This window comes from Lampetra fluviatilis, chromosome 44 (genome assembly GCF_964198595.1).
Source record: "Lampetra fluviatilis chromosome 44, kcLamFluv1.1, whole genome shotgun sequence".
Taxonomy (NCBI): domain Eukaryota; kingdom Metazoa; phylum Chordata; class Hyperoartia; order Petromyzontiformes; family Petromyzontidae; genus Lampetra; species Lampetra fluviatilis.
Window position 1 is genome coordinate 3,170,613 of NC_136318.1, and position 20,624 is coordinate 3,191,236.

The window sequence follows — 20,624 nt, forward strand, 5'->3', positions numbered from 1 at the left end:
CCCTGCAGTCACAAAAGCTTTAAATCAAAACAACTACGGCACACGATGCGGGGGAGGTGGCCAGCACCACGCCCGACCACCTTTGTCTCCCAAGTGGCGGTGTTTAGACACCACACCAGGTACTTATTTGATGCTGAGTCGACCTTGGGGAGGCCCAGGACCGGTGCAGATAATCATCACTGATGTTGGCCATGAGCGGGAATCAAACTGGGTTTGCCTGGTTCGGAGCGCAACGCTGCCGCTCCCCACTCACACATTAATTCATACACACGCGATTTCACTCACTCGCCCACACACACACACACTCATGCAGGGTGACAGTGTGGAGCCCTCACCTCTCATTAGCCACACTCCATGTGACGACATGAATTATTAAGCGACACAATTTGCTCAGGATCCAGTCACAACCCTAACCCAGGCCGCCCGTGACTAAGCGAATAAGTGACGGGGAGCGAGCGAGTGTTTGCGTGAGTGCGAGTTCGTTTCCCGCTCAAGACCAACACCAGTGATGAATATCTAAACTGGTCCTGGGCCTCCCCTAGGTCGACTCGGCCTCAATTTAATATCTGGTGTGGTGTGTAAACATCGCCTCTGGAGAGACAAATGTGGTGGTGTTAGCCACCCACCCCCTCGTGTACTGTGCCGGCCTTCATCGGTGCTTGATAATAGCACTTGCCCCAATAGTCTGTTAAAGGCTATTTGGGGGTTCTTTGGCTTTGTGAGTGAATCGGTGGGTTAGTGATTATTTTTGCAAATGAGAGCGTCAGTGAGTGGTGAATGAGTGTGCGAATGAGTGTATGAGCGGGTGAGTGGGTGTGTGAGTGAGTGTGTGAGTGAGTAAGAGGGTGAGTGGTGAGAGAGTGAGTGATGAGTGTGTGAGTGACTGTGTGAGTAAGAGGGTGAGTGAGTGTGTGAGTAAGAGGGTGAGTGAGTGTGTGAGTAAGAGGGTGACTGAGTGTGTGAGTAAGAGGGTGAGTGAGTGTGTGAGTGAGTGGTGAGTGTGTTGTGACCTGCAGTGTGGTGGTTAAACACACATAGGCGCACGGATAAAATAACTCTGTTCGTAAAAAAAACATCGGTGCATTTCATTACAGCTACGGATTCTGCAGTGGAATACTTTGTCTTGGCAAAGTGCGCTCGGAACAACACTAATCTTATTCCTGCGTGCATTGTTTTTGCCTCCCTGATATCTCTGAGGGGCGTGTGGGGCAGCCGTGACCCACTCAGCCAGAATGTGCCCGCTCTCGGCAGATCTCGCAGGCTCGGAAGGGTGGAGCGTGGATAGGGCCCAGGCCGGCGCAGGGCAGAAGCAGGAGTGGGAGAGCGAGGGTGAGGTTGGAGCGAGAATGCGATGGGGGGGGGGACAGTCAGAGGTCGCAAACGGGTTTTTATTCCTTACCCGTACCCGTACCCGGCCGCACCAGGGTCGCAAACGGGTACCCGTACCCGGCCGTACCCGTACCCTACCCGTACCCGGCCGGGTACGGGTAGGGTACGGGTATCGGGTACCTGATTTGCGACCTCTGGGATGAAGCCATGTTGCAGGCGTGGGTGGGTTGATTCTAGAACTTGAATTGTGAGAAGAGACAAGACGTTGGGAAATGAGTGACAAACGGTTACTCACCAGTGACTCACGGCCTACCCGTACCCGGCCGCACCAGGGTCGCAAACGGGTACCCGTACCCGGCCGTACCCGTAACCTACCCGTACCCGGCCGGGTACGGGTAGGGTACGGGTATCGGGTACCTGATTTGCGACCTCTGGGATGAAGCCATGTTGCAGGCGTGGGTGGGTTGATTCTAGAACTTGAATTGTGAGAAGAGACAAGACGTTGGGAAATGAGTGACAAACGGTTACTCACCAGTGACTCACGGCCTACCCGTACCCGGCCGCACCAGAGTCGCAAACGGGTACCCGTACCCGGCCGGGTACGGGTAGCCGGGTATCGGGTAGGGTACGGGTATCGGGTACCCGGTTGCGACCTCTGGGGATAGTGGATGTGGGTAGAGAGGGAGGCACAGAAGAGAAAAGGAGGAGGGAGAATGTGTAAGTAGCCAACGGCCATGCAATAATGGGACTTCATGTAAATGTATGCGACTGTGTGTATGTTTATAGATTATATATATTATGGACGTCTTAACACCACACTAATACGATGCTAACACCACACTCACATCGCACTATTGCCACACTATCTCTAACGCCTCCAGGTGTTAGTCATCGCGGCTCGGCCGGCATCGTCAATACGCCTGCGGCAATCACCGAAGCCCCCAACTCCTAGAGGTAGTGAGCGGGGGGGGGTGGGGGGTGGCAGAAAAGGGGGGGGGGGGGCGTAACGAACGTGATTTATTTCGGGCAGTGACATTGGCCGGAGCGTAAACGTAATCAATCTTACGTGCGTCTGACAGAGGCCCAGCCAATGCAGACACCTGCCCCCCTTCTGTTGCCCCCCTTCTGCCCCCCCCCCCTTGCCACATCATCAGTTCTGGGAGATGTAGATAAGGCGTGTAACAATTTGTCCCCATCCACAGTACAGCAGAACTCCAGACTCGCTTAGATACCCATAGACTTCCATAGAGACCCATAGACTTACATGAGACCTTTAGGCATCTGCAGACGTAGCACGGAGTTGGAGCGATGAAATGTTAGATCGTCGGATCTGCGAGAGGCGGGTGTGGCTCGTTGCAGGGAGCTTCAGTTCCTGAAACGTCGGACATCATGCCGACCGACACTCGGCGACCGTACCACCCGAAAACACGTCGGTAGACCTGCGCCAGCGAACGACTACCGAGTGGCCCCCGTCCGCGATGGGGCCGATCGTCCCATCCGTTTGTGTATTTACATTTTAATATAGAGACCCTAAATATACCGGGTCATCCCCTGCACGCGCACCGGCCTCGCCACGCTCAGCCCGAGGAGTCAAACTAAATATACTCACCGGGGGTGGGGGGGCAGCGGTGGGAGCGGGGTGGGGGGGGGGAGCACACCGGGTGGGGCACCAATTCCCGACCTAAAAAAAGAGTTCTGCGCAGCACAACGCCGCCGCTGCCGCCGCCACCACCGAGCGACGGCATTCCTCGCACATCGTCGCCGCTGAGTAGGGCATTTCTCCTGAACTCACGTGGCAAATGAGATCGGCGACGCACTTGGCCTCGTCCAAAAGTCGACTGCGAACCGTAGTTATTGGCTGCCGAAGCCTGCGAGTTTAGTCCCTGCTGGGAGGTCAGCCCTTCCGGGTCGACGTCACGAGCCAGGCCACCTGTCAGTTTTGTTGCCAGATAAAAGGGTAAAAAACCAATTATCATATTTTGTACTGGCAAATGAGGTACCAATGGTGTAAATGCTTACCCCGAGCTCTCATACTCTGATGGTGCATTGTCTTTGAGTTATGCGCCTTTTGGCGTCATCTGGTCCAACAGCATGTGAGACTAGGCTCTAAGGAAAGCTGTCTCGGGTGTGGACCAATCAACTTCAAGGACAGTGCATACATTATCAGAGTTATGTTTTTTGTTTGCATTATGACTGCAGGTATTGTGGTCTATGCAAACATGACTCCTCGTAAAAAAGGTGTCAGTTTTGTTGCCAGATAAAAGGGTAAAAAACCAATTATCAGGCCACCTTATCCATCCGCCAGCTTTCGCGCGAGGATCGCCATCGTCTCGGCCTACCGGTCGACGCTGTCCTCGAGGGGGCGAGATGTTAGCCGCCTCGCCTGGTGTGCAGGAGGTCGTGGGTTTCGATCTTGAGCCTGACGATGCCTGATGTATATCTGGAGTTTGCGTTGTTCTCTCTCTCCCCACGGTCGCGTGGATTTTTCTCGGGGTTCTCCGGTTTTTCCCTCCTGCTGCTGTCAACTATAATTTGTGGAAAGGTCACTTCTGAAAAAGAGCGATATAGCTCAGTGGGCCTTACCTGGTAAAATAAAATAAATAGTTTTTTCGTTCAGTGTGCTATTTATACTCACTCATGCGCTCATTCACCAATAGACTAACCTGTACACTCACTAATAGTCAAAGTGATTCGTACTCGAATGAGAATTGAGGCATTGGTGCTCGTGCCAGGTTTGACAGCCCTGAGCCAGTGGTGGAAATTCCACATCGCCATGGTGGGGGCCGAGTCTGTCCAAGAGCCATTGACCCAGGTGGGTAGTCAAGAGCCCAGGGATGAGTCTCGTTTCCAAGGTGACCTCGGTTGTCACCACAATGAGAGCAACACTAACGTACACAAAAATCACAGCACAGCAATGAAACAAAGAGAAATCGGAGCAAAAACAACCAAGTAGAAATTATATTCGCGGGCATTATGGAAGCCTTGTGGCCATACCTGATGCTCGGCACAACTTGAGAGGAGCTGTTTTGAAGCCACTGTAGTTTGATAATTGGTTCTTTCGGTAAAGTCACGTAGAAGGAAAATAATAAAATAATGAAAATAAAACATAATAAAATAATATGTTTTATTTTTATTATTTTATTATTATCCTTCTACGTGACTTTACCGAAAGAACCAAGAAGATGAATCCCTGCAGTCACGAAAGCTTTAAACCACTGTAGTTTGTCGAGACGTTTTTTTTATGATGTCCGAGCAAGGTTGTCTGTTGCAGTAGTCGAGTGGATTGCCGACAATGCTGCAATCCAGAGTGCTTTGCTGTGGTCGACATTGGCCAGATGCGCGACGAGGCTCCCCCTGAGATGGTGATTGCCATGACTTCATTATACTCTTAGGTTTTTTCGGTAAAGTCACGTAGGTAAAAAAATAAAATTAACAAAAGTATCGTGCTGTGACGGTTCCACTTGAAGACGGAAGCTTGTGTTGGCTCCGAAACGTCGTGATTTTTATTTTACTTTTATTAATTTTAATTTTTTACCTACGTGACTTTACCGAAAAAACCTAAGAGTATGAATCCTTGCAGTCACGAAAGCTTCAAATCTAGAACGTCTTCATTATGTTGAGGGCCGTAGCAGCGGAGCAAGAACGGCGGAGTCCAAGGCGCGAGGCAGCGATGGCGGAGGCAGCGATGGAGTAGATTTTGAGAGGAGCGACGCTGTGGCGAGCCACTGCCTTGTACCTGGGAAAAGAGCCGCTTACGGATTCATCGGGGTACAACTGGAGGTGATTAGACCAACACCAGTGCTGTAGGGTAGAGGTACAATTGGCAAGGTTGAATGGGCCCTGGTCACAAGCTCAAGTGGAGTATAATTGAGTGCCATCGGCGTAGGTGCAGTCGTTTATTCCGTGACTGTCGATGAGGCGATCAGAATCAGAATATTTATACTGTCACAGGTAAACAAATCACCCAAAAGCATACTAACAAAACTAAACCATCGCCATCCTACCGGGATAAACCCACCGAGGTATCAACTTATTTTTCAGAAGCGACCAGGCCACAAATGACAGCACAACAAAGTGGCTTATCGTTTGGAAATGTATAGCAGCCAGAATAAGCTTAATAATGCAAAGGCATGATCAGTTGGGGGGAGATGTGGTGGACTGGGCAAACAAAGTAAAGGACCCGCCGGGGATTTGCCGCGGCACGCCGGCCCGTGGGCGCGGTGGACTGGGGTTGAGGACTTGCCGACCTTGACGCGGGACCGCCCTTGTTGCGGGAGGGACGCGACGCGCGCCACCCAAGAGCCTAGCGCCCGCCGATGGCGAAATCAAAGCAACAAAAACAACCAAGTTGGAGAATCGGAGCGAAAACAAAGTAGAAAATTGGGACCAAAAAACAAGCCGCGTTGTGAAAAGAAAATAGAACAAGACTACAAAAAAAAACGGTGCGCACGAATGTAATCCGCCGCGTTAAACGAGTTAAATTTCCTAGTTGGGTGTCCGGTGTCGCTGGCGGCTCGCTGTGGCGCGGCACCGAAGCCCACCGCCCCCCCCCCCCCACGTGGCTGTGAGGCTCCCCGTGCGCCGTCGCCACGTTTCGCCGCATACAAATCACGTCTGGGTTTAGCTGCCATCAGCTGAGCCCAGGGTTTGGTTGCTGAGCACGCGGCCTCGCGCGCCCAAAAAGCACGCGGAGAGACACGCTCGCTCGTGACAATGTCACATCGAGCCTCGCTGTGATTGATGAACACTTGAATTATTCCCCAACAATTAAACATACATTCATTTTAAACATCTCGTGTCAACCCTCAAACTTGAGGCAGTAGACAGACAGACATGCCAATGTCTGTGTCTCTTGACAACGGCACACGGACGGGTGTTTGTGTCTTTAGACCAGTGTTCTTCATTGCAAGGCCCCGTGGCAGAGGTCGCAAACGGGTTTTGATTCCTTACCCGTACCCGGCCGCACCAGGGTCGCAAACGGCTACCCGTACCTGTACCCGGCCGGGTACGGGTAGCCGGGTATTGGGTAGGGTACGGGTATCGGGTACCCGGTTGCGACCTCTGCCCCGTGGGCCATTGGCGGCCCCTGGTGGCCTTGAGTGCGGCCCCTGACGTGCGGCCACCGATAACACACAAATGTGAAAATGCCCCATCATCATCGTGCTGTCAAACCCCCGATGGTTTCACATGTGTGGGCGGTCCTCACACCGATGATGTCTTGTCGGCGAAATGATAGATGGACCGATGTCTGTGTCTGTAGACAAAGACAGACGGACCGGTGTCTGTGTGTCTAGACAACGACAGCATCGCTGGTAGGCGCGCGTGTGCGAAGCTGGAGACGGCTGCTGGCCGCGCAAGGTCAAACGAAATGCGCGGGAACCACGCCGATTCCCTCTTTACTGCGTTCATCACGCCCTGAAAACAAACCACCCTCCCCCTTTCTCGCCAAGAAATTCAAATATCACCGCTAAATATACTGGTGAAACGGAGTGGGTGGATGGGTGGATGGTTGAGCAGGACAGTGAGCGAGCATTTCGGTAAGTTGACGGGTGGCAGAGTGGTTGGGCGAGTGGCTCGGTGAGTGGGCGGGCCAGTGGATGAGTGAGGGCGTGGACGAACTAGGATGAGAGTGGGTGAACGAGTAGAAGAATGGTTGGGCGAGTAGGTGGGCGAGGGGATGAGTGAGTGAGCGTATGAGCACAATGGCAGCTGGGCGAGCGGGTGAATGGGCGAGCGTGAGCGAATGGATGAACGGGCGACTTATGCGAGCGGGTGAGCAGTCTTCCGATTTGCGTGTTCCTCCGCAATTAAATCGGGGGTCGTCTCACCCCGGTGTCTCTATTCCCCGAAACTCCGCATCTTATTTTAGCGCGAGTGTTTCTGCGTTAGCTACTTCGCTTACACGGCCAATGTGCTGCTGTTGACGCCGCACGACGCGACGCTCGGAGTTCCTGGTGACGTTCGGCGTTGCTGCACGCATCCCGCATGCCGGTCGGGAAATATCTGTCTGCCCGTACGTCTATAATATGTCTGTGTCTCTCTACGTGTGCGTGCCTGCATGTACGCAAGTCTGTCTGCCTCTGTCCATTTGTGTATCTGTCCATATGCCTGTCTCTCTATCCTCGATAGCAGAGCCCGGGAGAAAATCGTAAAGTTTTTTTCCACGAGCCTGGACCACATTCTTACTTTGTTGGTGCCACTTGCGATGGCAACACCTGAATTAAATCACCAATCGCAGTGAATGTTGCAGGAACCTCGTTGAAGCCACGCGGCCAGCGCACTATTCCCATGTGCTCATTATCGACCTCGACCGTGGTTCGTCTACTGCTGGATGAAGGACTTCAACATTTCGACTTAAAACTTTCGTCGCTGCAGGAATTAATATTCTTTGGTTCTTTCGGTAAAGTCATGTAGAAACAAAAAAAAGTTAATAAAATAAAAAGTAAAATAAAAACCACGACGTTTCGATCACAACACAAGCGGTCGTCAAGAGGAAAGAGGTGGGAAGGTCACAGAAGGCAACCGCTTTTAAAGGCTTAAAAAAACTGGGCATGGTACAAGCACTCCCAAAGCTCGGAACATGCAGGGCCACAACGTACAGGTGTCAGAACGAAGTGGGCGGGGCATATGTGCCCTGGGGTAAGGTAACAAGAAAACACAAATGAAATCATGACTTAACCTGTGCCCCCTTGGCAGGAGGAACACGAATCAAGTCATGACCCAAAGTGGTTGACATCTTTCCAATGATTGCTCCGTTTGTAACCATCCTCTCGGTTGAAATTTTGTCCATGTCTGTATTTATGGATGGCTTCATGAACGAATCTTTGTTGATAGCCAGTGGGCTTGCAAAGTACCATCGTCTTCGAGAAATACATTTCGCGTGAGCCATTCGCATTAAAATAATGATCAGCCACGGCAGAAGGATTGGTCCTACCGTGTTTCAAATCGGCCTTATGCTCACTCGGACCGGCGGGCGCGGCGATCGCTTTTAGAAAAGTTTCCGTGAGTGAGCGACGAGAGTGAGCGTGGAGGCGCCAGCAGCTACCACGTGCGTCACTCCCCCCCCCCCCCGAGCGATCAGCCCGCCACGATCTCTCTCTAAGGCCCCTTGTCCGCTCGCCGTCTCACGCTCGCTCTGGCTCACTCACGCCGTTCGCTCTCGCTCACCCACATTATCGTGTCATGCTCGCACTCGCTCTCGCACTCGTTCAACACACGTACTCTCACACCCTCGGACTCGCTTGCTCTCAGCTCGCTTGCAGACTCCCTCTGACGCTTGCTCACACGCTCGCTCACTCACACACACACTCTCACATGTTCCCACACACGCTCTCATACTCAATCACGAAGACAAAAACGCAGATCCCCCGTATAGCCTGTAAGAGACTGTTGGGGCAAGTGCTGTTAGCGAGCACCTATGGAGGGCCAGCATGGCACATGAGGGGGTGGGTGGCCAGCACCACGCCCGACTGCCTTTGTCTCCCAAGTGGCGATGTTTTTACATACTGCACTAAGTATTCGTTTGAGGCTGAGTTGACCTGCAGGAGGCCCAGGGCAGCTTCAGATAATCGTCTCTGGTGTTGGCCATGAGCGGGAATCGAACTCAGTTCACCGTGTTTGTATCGCATAACCCGCTACACTACTGCTCCACACATACTCAATCACACACATGCTACCACACTCGCTTACACTCACTGGCACTTTCTCACACACACTCACGCCCTCGCACATGTCAATGACCAAATCAACCATCATCATCAAAATAATCACTGTCACATATCAATCACTCGGTCATCATTGTCATCAACATCATCGTCGTCAGTGAGAGTGTGTGAGAGCGATTGAGTGTGAGTGAGGGAGTGTGAGTGAGAGCGTGAGAGCGTGAGTGTGAGCGTGGGTGAGAGGGTGATAGCGTGTGTCTGATTGAGAGCATGTGTGTGAGAGCGTGTGTGAGAGCGTGTGCGCGAGTGAGAGCATGCGAGAGGGTGAGGGCATGTGTGTGAGTGAGAGCGTGTGTGAAAGCGCGGATGAGAGAGTGTGTGTGAGAGTGGGTGAGAGGGTAGCGTGTGTATGATTGAGAGCGTGTGTGTGAGAGTGAGAGGGTGAGAGTATGTGTGTGAGTGAGGGCATGTGTGTGAGAGCATGTGAGAGGGTGAGGGCATGTGAGATCGGGTGAGAGGGTGAGTGTGAGAGTGGGTCAGCTGGTGAGTGCGTGTGTATGAGTGAGAGCGTGTGTGTGAGTGAGAGCATGTGTGAGAGAGTGAGGGTGAGAGCATGTGTGAGCGTGAGAGCATGAGAGCGTGTGCGTGTTTAAATGAGAAAGCATGTGGGTGTTGGAGCAATCGTGAGGGGCACGTGTGAGTGAATGGGAGCGGGCGAGTGATCCGTGATGTTGACGGCGGGTGGATTGGCCACAAGCCATGCTCAGTCTGCTGCTGGATGAAAACCGCCAATGTAGCTGCGGCTGGCACGCACACAAGAGCGTTCCGCAACGCGCGCTCACGCACTCATTGGCAACGCAACGAGCGGCTTACAATCACGAGCCTGTTCCATCCGTCGTGTCCCCCCCCCGCGCTCCCCCTTCCTCGCCGCCCCCCCACGTCGCAACCCCCTCCGTCGTGTCTCCATGCCCCCCACCGCGGTGGTGGACTTTGTGCATGACGCTCTACCCACCCCCCCCACCATCAGTGATGCCGCGAGAGTCGTTGCTGCCGGCAACGTCTGCCTGGCGCTCCTTCGTGGCGACGACGTTAGCGACTGCCAGGGCCACCACGGCCGCCATTACAGGCGATGGTGGCGGCAGCAGCAGCAGCGCCGCCACAATTGTGTCGGCACCACCGTCATCGTCACCGCCACCATGCGCTCTCTCTCTCTCTCGGCGCTGGGGACAGGAATAATCTGCGGTCGCCGCAGTGAAACCCGAGTCTCCACGTTGTGCGATCGCTCCTTGAGCGCTCGGCCACGTGATGGTGATGGTGGTGCTAGTAGCAGTGGTGGCGGTTTTTGTGGTGGCGGTGACGGCGGTGGTGGTGGCAGTGATTGCGGTGCTGGAAGCAGCGAGTGTGGTGGTCGTCAGTGGCTATTGTAGAAGCAGTTATGGTGGCGGTGATTGCGTTGGCAGTGGGTGGCGGTGTTTGTGGTGGTAATGATGGCGGTGGTTGTGTGATGGTGGTTGCGGTGGGGAGTTATGGTGTGGCGCTGTCTGGTATGGAAGTAGTAGTGGCGGCGGTGGTGTGGGGCGCGTCGAGGGCTGCACAGTCAGAGCTTGGGTTACTCGACGCAAAAATAAATATTGCATAGGTCAGCTTGGCTCGTCAAGAGTAGCGCTGCTCTCTCACACAGCCCTCCCTCCCCCTCCAGTCGTGGCTTGCTGCCAGGCATCGATTCATCGATATTATTACGAAGGTTTGCCACCTCTCCCGCTCCAGACCAAACTCGGACAGATTTCTCCGTCAGCCCCTAGGTCTGTCCGTCAAGACTGCGCAGTGATCTGTAACAAAATCCCATCACAACACCGGTACCTGATCTTGGTACGAAATCAACATGGATGCCATTTCCCAGACTGGCAACCCCTAAATCTTTATGCTCATAATCGTCTTCTTCAGTCGGGTTCCATCCATTCACCAGGGAGGATCAGCAGTGGATTGACCACGGCTGGTGATGACGACGATGATGACGACGATGATGACTACCATGGTGATCTCGTCAAGGAACACATAAACCACCACGCGAACCCCAGTCATCCTCGCAGCGGCTTTTGGCGTGCTATCTAACAAAGACATCGCACGCTTTCAGATGCATTTCTGCAGCCGTCGGGAACTTTTGAATCTAGATTAAAAACTCATTTCTTTAAAACTGCTTTTTGCGTTTATTTTGTTGCCCTTTCCCCGCATCTCCGATTAGCACGGTTGGCCACGTACGGTGCAAAAGAAGTTCAACATACATACGTGGTGAATACCGGCGGCGGCGGTGGTGGCAACGGTGATTTAGTGGCGCCGTTCGTCTCACCGGGATGCGAGCAAGATTGCAGCCGCTTTGACAATGAGCACCATGAACTCGGTTGACTCTACCTCCCCCCACCGCTCTCCCCCCTCCGCTCTCTCGTCTAAGCCCCTTGGGGGCCCCCCTTAATCTGGAAAGTGGTGGTGGGAGGCAGGAGATGGATGGAGGAGGGGGGTGTTAATTCAATCGATGGCTTCTCCTCTTCCTCCCTGCTCCTTCTGCTGTCTCGCTCGCTGAATCTCACGAGGCATTAACTCGTCACTCCTCCCACCCCGTCCACCGCCGTCGTCGTCGTCATCGTCAGCCATGAGCAATCCACTGCTGGATCAAGACCGTCACCGTCTCTCACGGATCTCACAATGTACATACGCCTATAACCTCGACCGTGCACTCACATTCACTACCTTACTCGCTACGACACTTGCCCACACACCGAGTGCTTTTGCTGTACACCGGCAAAGAGGAGCGTTTGACCGATGCTGGTACGACGCACTCGTACCAGCATGGGCCCATCATGCCTTGGGGGGGGGGTGGCAGTCGCCACATCACAATATCTAAAGCCCAGCACTGTCACGATGAGATCTCTGATAAGAAAGCTGCTAAAGACCGTCCGGCATGGCATGGGCTTGTTGCGGCCTAGTGCTCCACAGGGATCGAAGAGGAGTAAGGTGAGTAAGAAGAGACGGGAACTGTGAGGCTGTGGCACGTGGACCTGGTGTCTGAGGCGCGGAGAGAGATGGCGAACGCGGGGGAATAAATGAATGGCGGTTCTCGCAAAGCGGAGGCTTCGGCCTCGCCCTTTGGCTCGCGTGGTCGCCGATTGTCAGGCTTGGATCGCCGGTGGGGCACCGTTGGGCCAAGTTCCTCGCAACTCATGGGCGCTGGTCGACAACGGACTTGGAGGGAAGCCGATTACCGCTTCTGCTGCCCCCAAAACAGTCACGTCCACCAACTTGGTTGATTAAAGCAGCGCCGGTGCGCTCTGTCGCCATTCGTTTCTCTGCCCAGGGCGAGTTAAGGAAGTGATAGGTCAGCCACCACTCAAGAAGAGTACAACATTTGATGCTGACGAATTGAAGAACTACCGTCCAGTATCGAATCTGCAATTCATTTCAAGGCTGCTTGAGAAAACAGTACAACTGCATACTACAGGCCCCATCATCTCGATGCCACAGAACCAATTCCGACGTTTCCGCCGGTCCATCGGAGGTGTCACGGCACCGAGAGAGTCCTGCTGAAAACCTGCAACGACCTCCTGAAGGCCACGGACAACGGAATTGTATCTCCATGGTGCCTTCTCGATCTTACCACAGCGTTCGGTACGTTTGACCACGCCGTACTGCTACAGCATCTCGGGCGAAGATTCGGCACTGTCAGGGTTTAAGTCGATGTCATCGGATTTTCGTGACAATTGTTCATTGCCAATAAGATCTGTCCCTAGGTCCTATGCTTTTCATCATCTACACACCTCTGAGCGGTCTGAGCTAGCAGACAAACGTGGAGTGAACCTACGCGTATTTGCAGATGACACTGAATTATCTTTCACTGTGAACGTGACGGCGTGGCGACATCGGCTCTTGAACAACGTGCGCTCAACGCGAGTCCACCGGACGGCATCCGCTCGACTCAAACTGAATGCAGAATAAAGAGATTTGATCTGGTCGGGTGCCCAGCGCAGCCTTGAGCAAGCCGAATAGCTGTGGTCTGTCGCTCAACGCGGACGCCGCTCCCATACCCAGCACCAGCTGCCACCGATCGTTAATAGCCTTGCCGTTCGAGCTGCACCTGATCCCCAACCCGCACGCCGCGTGGCTACGATCTGCACGGCCCGATCTTTGCAGCTTCGGACAGCCGGTGCGTCCCACCCCCGTCCCGTCGATCCCTTGACGCCGAGGCGGCTGCAACGCTCGAGCGCGCGTTCCTCCGTCGCCGAGTCGAGCCGTCGCAAAGGCTCGCCGGTGGGCTCAACCAAGAATGCGCCGGAACAACTGCAGGATGCCGTGAGTGCGGCAGGCAGGGCACTTACCGGCACGAGGCGATGTGGCCACGGACACCAGAAGCTGATGCAGCAAGACCTTCACTGGCTTCCTGTCCCACAGCGTGTAAAGCGTTGAACTTTACCTGGCTGCGCGCGCAAGGGCCGATACGCGTTGCGGCGCACACCGTTATCTGTCGGAGCTACGTGCTCCTGTCACCAGTAACCGCAAACGACACCACCTTAGCCCAGCTGCTCGTGGTGGTGATGGTGGTGGTGATGGTGGTGGTAACCCACTGGTAGTGTAGCGGTTAGCGCGCTGCGCTACGAACCCTGCGACCCGAGTCCAATTCCCGCTCACGGCCAACACCAGTGACGATTATCTGAACTGGTCCTGGGCCTCCCGCAGGTCAACTCAGCTTCAAACGAATACCTGGTGCGTAGACATTGCCACTAGAGAGACAAAGGCGGCCGGGCGTGGTGTTGGTCACCCACCCCACTCGTGTGCCGTGCCGGCCTTCATAGGTGCTAGCTAACGGCACTTGCCCCTACAGTCTGTTAAGGCTATACGGGGGATATTTGACTTTGGTGGTGACCCAATTGTTACACGTGCCCAGCTAAAGACGTACGGTGGCTGCACTGGCCAGAATGTCTATCCCCTCGCATGAGGTCCCACAAACACTTGAACCAGCAACCTCGAGTTCAGCCACTTCGAGCGAGACCTGAAAATTAATCTGATGACTGCTGCAGGATGAGACAGCCACTGGAGCTGTGCACTTTCAAATCATCGAGATTGAAAAGGAGTTTGTTGTCCCCCCCCCGTCACCTCTGATTAGCACGGTTGCCTACTTACAGTGCTAAAGAAGTTTCAAAATACGTATACATCATGAATGCTTTTAGCGGTAACCTTGGTAGGAGCGATATAAGAGTGACGAGCAGGCGACTGACAGCCAAGCAGGTTGGTGAGTGGACCATGTGCGGCAGCTAATACTGAGTTCACAGGAACGATAACCACGTGGTAGTGAGGATAGAAGAGCAGAGGTCGCAATCGGGTACCCGATACCCGTACCCTACCCAATACCCGGCTACCCGTACCCGGCCGGGTAAGGGTACGGGTACCCGTTTGCGACCCTGGTGCGGCCGGGTACGGGTACGGGTAGGCCGTGAGTCACTGGTGAGTCACCGTTTGTCACTCATTTCCCAACGTCTTGTCTCTTCTCACAATTCAAGTTCCTAGAATCAACCCACCCGCGCCTGCAACATGGCGTCATCCCAGAGGTCGCAAACGGGTACCCGTACCCTACCCGATACCCGGCCGGGTACGGGTAGCCGGGTATCGGGTAGGGTACGCGTACGGGTACCCGTTTGCGACCCTGGTGCGGCCGGGTACGGGTACGGGTAAGGAATCAAAACCCGTTTGCGACCTCTGTAGAAGAGTGACGTTGAGGCGACTGACAGCCAAAGCAGGTTGGCGAGTGGACGGCAGCTAATACTCGAGTCGGAGACACGGAGCTGGCGCCACTGAGATCCTGGGGTGAAATCTGGTCAGCTGTCCTTGATTAAACCGGCTTGTCGTAACCTCATCATGCGATGTGGCAAGAGAGCGCTTGCTGTGTGGATGTTATCAGGGAGAGACGGGCTGGGGGTGGGTTTCAGGGGGGGGGGGTGGGGTTCCTACGGGTTGCCTGGGTCGAGCTTGTGTTTAGTTTGTTGTCGTTCGGCCGCACCTCCGATTAGCGCGGTTGCCTACGTACGGCGCGAAAGAAGTTCAACGTGCTTTCGTAATACACATCGATTGTGTTTGTAGCTATGTAATGTTCGCCAATTGGCGTTCTTTGGTCTGACACTGGTGAGACTAGGCCATAAAGAGGGCTTCTGTCTCTGGTGTAGGCCATTCAGTTCAAAGACAATGCCATCTATTTTATCAGTGTGTTCACCATAAGAACTGTGTGTGGTAAATGTGGACTTGATGCCTTGCAAAAGCTTCATATTTGGTGGGGGGAGCCTTGCCTGTAAGCATCTGGCAGTTAACCAACGTTGGTTCAAGCAAGCTTGACCTCTGATGTGGACACTGAATGTCGAAATTGGTTCCCGAGGTTTCTTGCGCGACGGAAACAATGTTGCTGACATTCCGCACAGCTATGAAGGCAGTGATACTGATGGGATGCGTAAAATTACCTTAACTTTTGTTTAGTTAAATTTTTGTCCGTGTCGCTTACGAGGGGAGATGGTTTTTTTTGCGCTCACCACGACGCAGGCGTTGACGCACGTTCTGGCTGATTTGGCCTTTTGTTTAATAACCTGTCGTTGACGCCCCCGATGTCCAACTTCTAACATGCTGTGTCAACCCATACGATTTGACTCCGTATTCTTGTGCAGGTCAAATTGAGTTTTCATGTCCATACTGCGTACAGCCGTTTCAACACGGGCAACAACCAAAAAAGCGTCTGTTTGTTTGTGTTTCTCCCTTGTGATGGGACTTTGTAGGATGAACGCTGAGATGTATAAGGGGCACGGGGTGACCAATAGGGTCTGAATTGGTCTGTGATAAGGTAGGCGCTGATAAGGGGTTGACAGGTATGGTCTCAAACCTTGCCCAATTCAAGGAACGTATAACACGTAGCCTTTCGCGACCAATATCATCCATAATACAGGTTTTTTTGGGGGGGGGTTAAATCGCGTAAATATATAAATGTTGTGTCATTCAACCCGCTACCACCCGACACAGCCAATTAGTAAGGTTTGTCACGTAAACAGAACGTGCCAATTCGTTACTAGTACAGCACACCGGTGTGTTGGAGAGCAAATAGGCGCTCTGTGTGATTAGCGTAGGCGAGTGAGTTGTGGATATAGCGGCTTGGGATACCTGCAACCGCTGTTGGGCCATCCCTTAGGTCGACTCGGCCTTAAATGGGCGCGCACGAGTGTGATGGTGCGACCGCATCACAACGATCTTAGCACTGGCACGGCAGACAACCAGAGGCTCACGTGGTGGAGATGGATTGAGCGAGCGAATCAATTTTGCGATTCATCAATCGGCCACAGCCTGTAATTGGAGTGGTGGGGTAAGGGGAGTTGTGGTGAGACCCAGCACAGCCATCAACACTGCAACGCCACCATGGGTTGTGGTCGGCTGAAGGCAGCGGTGGTGTCTGTGTTAGTCTGGGTGGTGAGTGAGTGTGTTCGTCTGGGTGGTGTGTGTGTGTTAGTCTGGGTGGTGTGTGTGTGTTCGTCTGGGTCATTTCTCTTTTGTGGGTCTTTAACCACTAACGTCGCCACCCACTGGATGCTGTTGGTACTCACAATGCCCATCCAGAATGCAGAGCGAAATCTTCCTCCATCACGTGCTACTACCCACGACGTCTCACTTCATCACTCGTTCCGAATGCAGTGAGATATTTTAGCCACAGGCTAAAGGCCCCGATCAAATTGATTATAAAATAAGGCTGGAGTCACCTTGGAGTCGGTTGGAGCCTCGGAAAACGATCTTCGCAAATGTATGTTTTATGCACAGACTAAATAAACCCAGCACCTCGTAATGGGGTTAAATAAAAAAATATATAGTTGGTGTTAAGTAAAAAATGGGGTTAAGTAAAAAATATATTGAAATGCTTAGCTCTCTTGAGCTATCTTCAGTTTTTTCATTTTTTTTTTCAGTTTCATTTATTGGGATTTACCCTGTGAGCCCATTCGGCTCTTGATTTGGGTTCAACCGTAACAAACATTAAAATTAGAAGATACACCTGAAATTCATTGTACACAAATCTAAACATCACGTACGTAAAAATAAAATCCTACAGAAAAAGCACAACCCGTCCATGCTGCGTACAAAAGTGCAACAAAAATTCCATTTCGATGTTTGATCCCAATAACAATCATAATACAATACAGATAAAAAAAATTAAGTATGAATCTATACTAAATAAAAAAAATCGGGCCAAACCACGCCCCTCTAAAACTTACTAAAACAATGCTATATAAACAACGTAACAGTTTTCCCAATAAATGTGATTAAAAGTTTACAATAGCGACACACACAACACACATCACTAAACCCAGCATCCTTCGCTAGCTGCATAAGTCAATCCATAACAGCCGGATAAACAATAGCAGTAGCAGCGCACTATAATAAAAATACATAATAAGTTCATACGTCGGTCATCTATAGCTATATTTTTGATTTCAGGCCATAGGATAGCAGTGGCAGCTATGGTTGTGTGACTCCTTTAGATCATTTTTGAGTGATTTTCTTTTTGGTAACGATCCAAGCTGGAGTTTATTTGCGATAGCATTCCAGACCCTGGGGGCATCTATAGCAAAATCCCTTTCTCCAGTATGTGTACGGCAATTAGGAATGCGACCTCCGTATCCTTCTAGCTGGACTTGGAGGTGCTCAGGATCTCGCCGCAGTTTTTCTGCAGGGTGGCATCCGCTGGGTGTCATCCACGTTCCACTTTCAGCAGGAGCTGCTCCTGCCGACTGTGTGCCCGCCGCCTTTTGCGACGGATAGGCAGAGGGGAGGGGGCTTACATTTACGTGATCTGCGAAAGAAAGCATCATAGCTCTTCGGATCCCTCCATGATAAACAAAAGATTCTGATACTGATGTGGCAAGTCTCCTGAAGGACAGCTGACCGGCGCAAGTCTCGCGAGCTTTTCGTCGCGTGTGGTGAAGCAGTTTGGGAGAATTGCAGCCTCGTGTGGCTCGAATTTCTGACCGGTTCAGAGCCTGCATCACCCCTTGCTACGAGTTGTGACCCGAAGGCTTGAGGGGGCGGCACCACTCCACCAGGGCAGTGGCGACCTTCCTGGTCCAGGGCCATATGCCGGGCGGCTACGTGGAAGTGTGGGGGGGCCCGTGCCTTCACCAGGCACTGCAGGCTGGATACTCTGGCCTCCTCGAATGCTTACTTTGGGAGTGCCGCCTTGTTCGATGGCCGTGTCCCCTCCTCCAGGTTGCCAGCGGTGGTAGTCGCCGACGTTGTCAATGACGATATCGTCCAGTCGGCGGCGATGTTGAGGGTTAGTTGTGCTTTTGACAGTGCATACATTATCAGAGTTATGTTTTTTGTTTGCATTATGACTGCAGGTATTGTGGTCTATGCAAACATGACTCCTTGTAAAAAAGGTGTCAGTTTTGTTGCCAGATAGAAGGGTAAAAAACCAATTATCGTAGAAAAAAAATGTTTACCTGGGGTGAAAAACTTGGCTTTGATGGTCGACATCGTCGGCCGCTAAAATCCCACCTGTCCATGTGTGTGGCCGACCGGCCGGCCAATTGGTCGGCCTCTCGCGCTAGGACTGTTGGAGGGTTGTATTAGTAGGTTTTTACCCTTTAAACTGGTACGAAAACTGACACCTTTATACAAGGCATCACGTTTGCAATAACTGCAACACAAGCATTTAAAATGCAAAAAAAAGAAACAACTCTGATGATGATAATGATATACACTGTCCTTGACGTTGATTGGTCCACACCCGAGACAGCTTTTCTTAGAGCCTAGTCTCCATTGGTGTTGGATCAGATGACGCCAAAAGGCGTACAACTCAAAAACAGCGCACTATCAGAGTATTGAGAGCTCGGGGTAAGCATTTACACTATGAGACCTCCTTTACCAGTGGCAAAATATAGGTGTCATATATGTATAAAGGTGTCAGTTTTGTACCAATTTAAAGGGTAAAAACCTACTACTATATTTTGCCACTGGTAAAGGAGGTCTCATAGTGTGTTGGAGGGTTCTCATCGGATTTACTTTTGAAGGTTCGATGACCAATTTTCCAGAAGTGTGCTAAGTGTGGTTGAGCCTGGCTCGGCCGCCACGGTGGCGAGATGTTAACTACCTCGCCTGGTATACAGGAGGTCGTCGTGGGTTAAATCCCGACCCTGACTCCTGTATATTTATAGTTTGCCTGTTCGTTCTCCCCGGCGTTGCGTGGATTTTTATCCGGGTCATCCGGGGTTTCCCCTCCAAATTTAGCAACATACGTTTAGATAATGTAGCCGCTCTACATTTCCACACGATAAGCCACTTGGTTGTGCTATTGTTTGTGGTCAGGTGGCTTGTGAAAAAAGAGTTTTATGGTAGCTCAGTGGACCTTTTACCTGGTTAATAAAAAGTTCAAATAGGGCGCTTCACCGGTCGGGTACCGCTCTGCACAGGTCTCGCGTTGTGTTTCGTTCTCGGGCCTGGCCGATGGCATTTCGTATCCTCATGCTTGTTGTGGAGCGCAAACAATGATCGCCTCGTTACGTTTTCAGGCGTCCAACCTCCCCCTCTCCTTTCCCTTTTTCCGCTCTCAAATCTGTGCCTGCTGTTGGTCGGGGGTGGGCAGAGGTCGCAAACGGGTTTTGATTCCTTACCCGTACCCAGCCGCACCAGGGTCGCAAACGGGTACCCGTACCTGGCCGTACCCGTACCCTACCCGTACCCGGCCGGGTACGGGTAGGGTACGGGTATCGGGTACCTGATTGCGACCTCTGGGATGAAGCCATGTTGCAGGCGCGGGTGGGTTCATTCTAGGAACTTGAATTGTGAGAAGAGACAAGACGTTGGGAAATGAGTGACAAACAGTTACTCACCAGTGACTCACGGTCTACCCGTACCCGTACCCGGCCGCACCAGGGTCGCAAACGGGTACCCGTACCCGGCCGGGTACGGGTAGCCGGGTATCGGGTAGGGTACGGGTATCGGGTACCCGGTTGCGACCTCTAGGGGTGGGTGTCGGAGTGGAGGTCTTTGTTGTTGGCTCCCGCAGCCTGCCGTTGTGCATCCTGGACAGGCCCTGCGGGGAGTTTGAAAGTGTTGCTCATCCCAACATCGTCCAGTGGATGGCGACGCCGACCATCAAAATGAACCCGAGCTTAGCATAGGCGCGCTGTGTGTATGAGCGTGGGCGAGTGAGTTGTGGGTGGGTGTGTTTGTGGACGGGCTAGTGAGTGTGTGTGCGTGTCTGTGCCAATGCAGGTACTGCTGGTGAGCAGTAGCCGGTACCCGGACAAGTGGATCGTGCCGGGCGGCGGCATGGAGCCCGAAGAGGAGGCGAGCGTGGCAGCCATGCGGGAGGTCTACGAGGAGGCACGCAGAGACACGGCGGAGACACGGCGGAGACACGGCGGAGACACGGGGGAGACACGGGGGAGGCACGGGGGAGGCACGGGGGAGACACGGTGGAGACACGGGGGAGAAGGCACGGGGGAGAAGGCACGGGGGAGGCACGGGGGAGGCACGGGGTAGACACGGGGGAGGCACGGGGGAGACACGGGGGAGACACGGGGGAGACGGGGGAAGACACGGGGGAGACGGGGGGAGACGGGGGAA

At 52.9% G+C, this 20,624-nt stretch overlaps 1 protein-coding gene across 4 annotated transcripts in view; it reads left to right on the forward strand.

The window, feature by feature from the left end:
- The window catches only part of LOC144947236 (diphosphoinositol polyphosphate phosphohydrolase 1-like), a 41,717-nt gene that overhangs the window by 13,578 nt on the left and 7,515 nt on the right, over positions 1–20,624 (forward strand). For all 4 annotated transcript variants that reach the window (XM_078876451.1, XM_078876453.1, XM_078876450.1 and 1 more), the window contains exon 2: positions 20,271–20,381. In XM_078876451.1, coding sequence (XP_078732577.1) covers positions 20,271–20,381 — 111 coding nt within the window. The remainder of the gene's footprint in view (positions 1–20,270; positions 20,382–20,624) is intronic.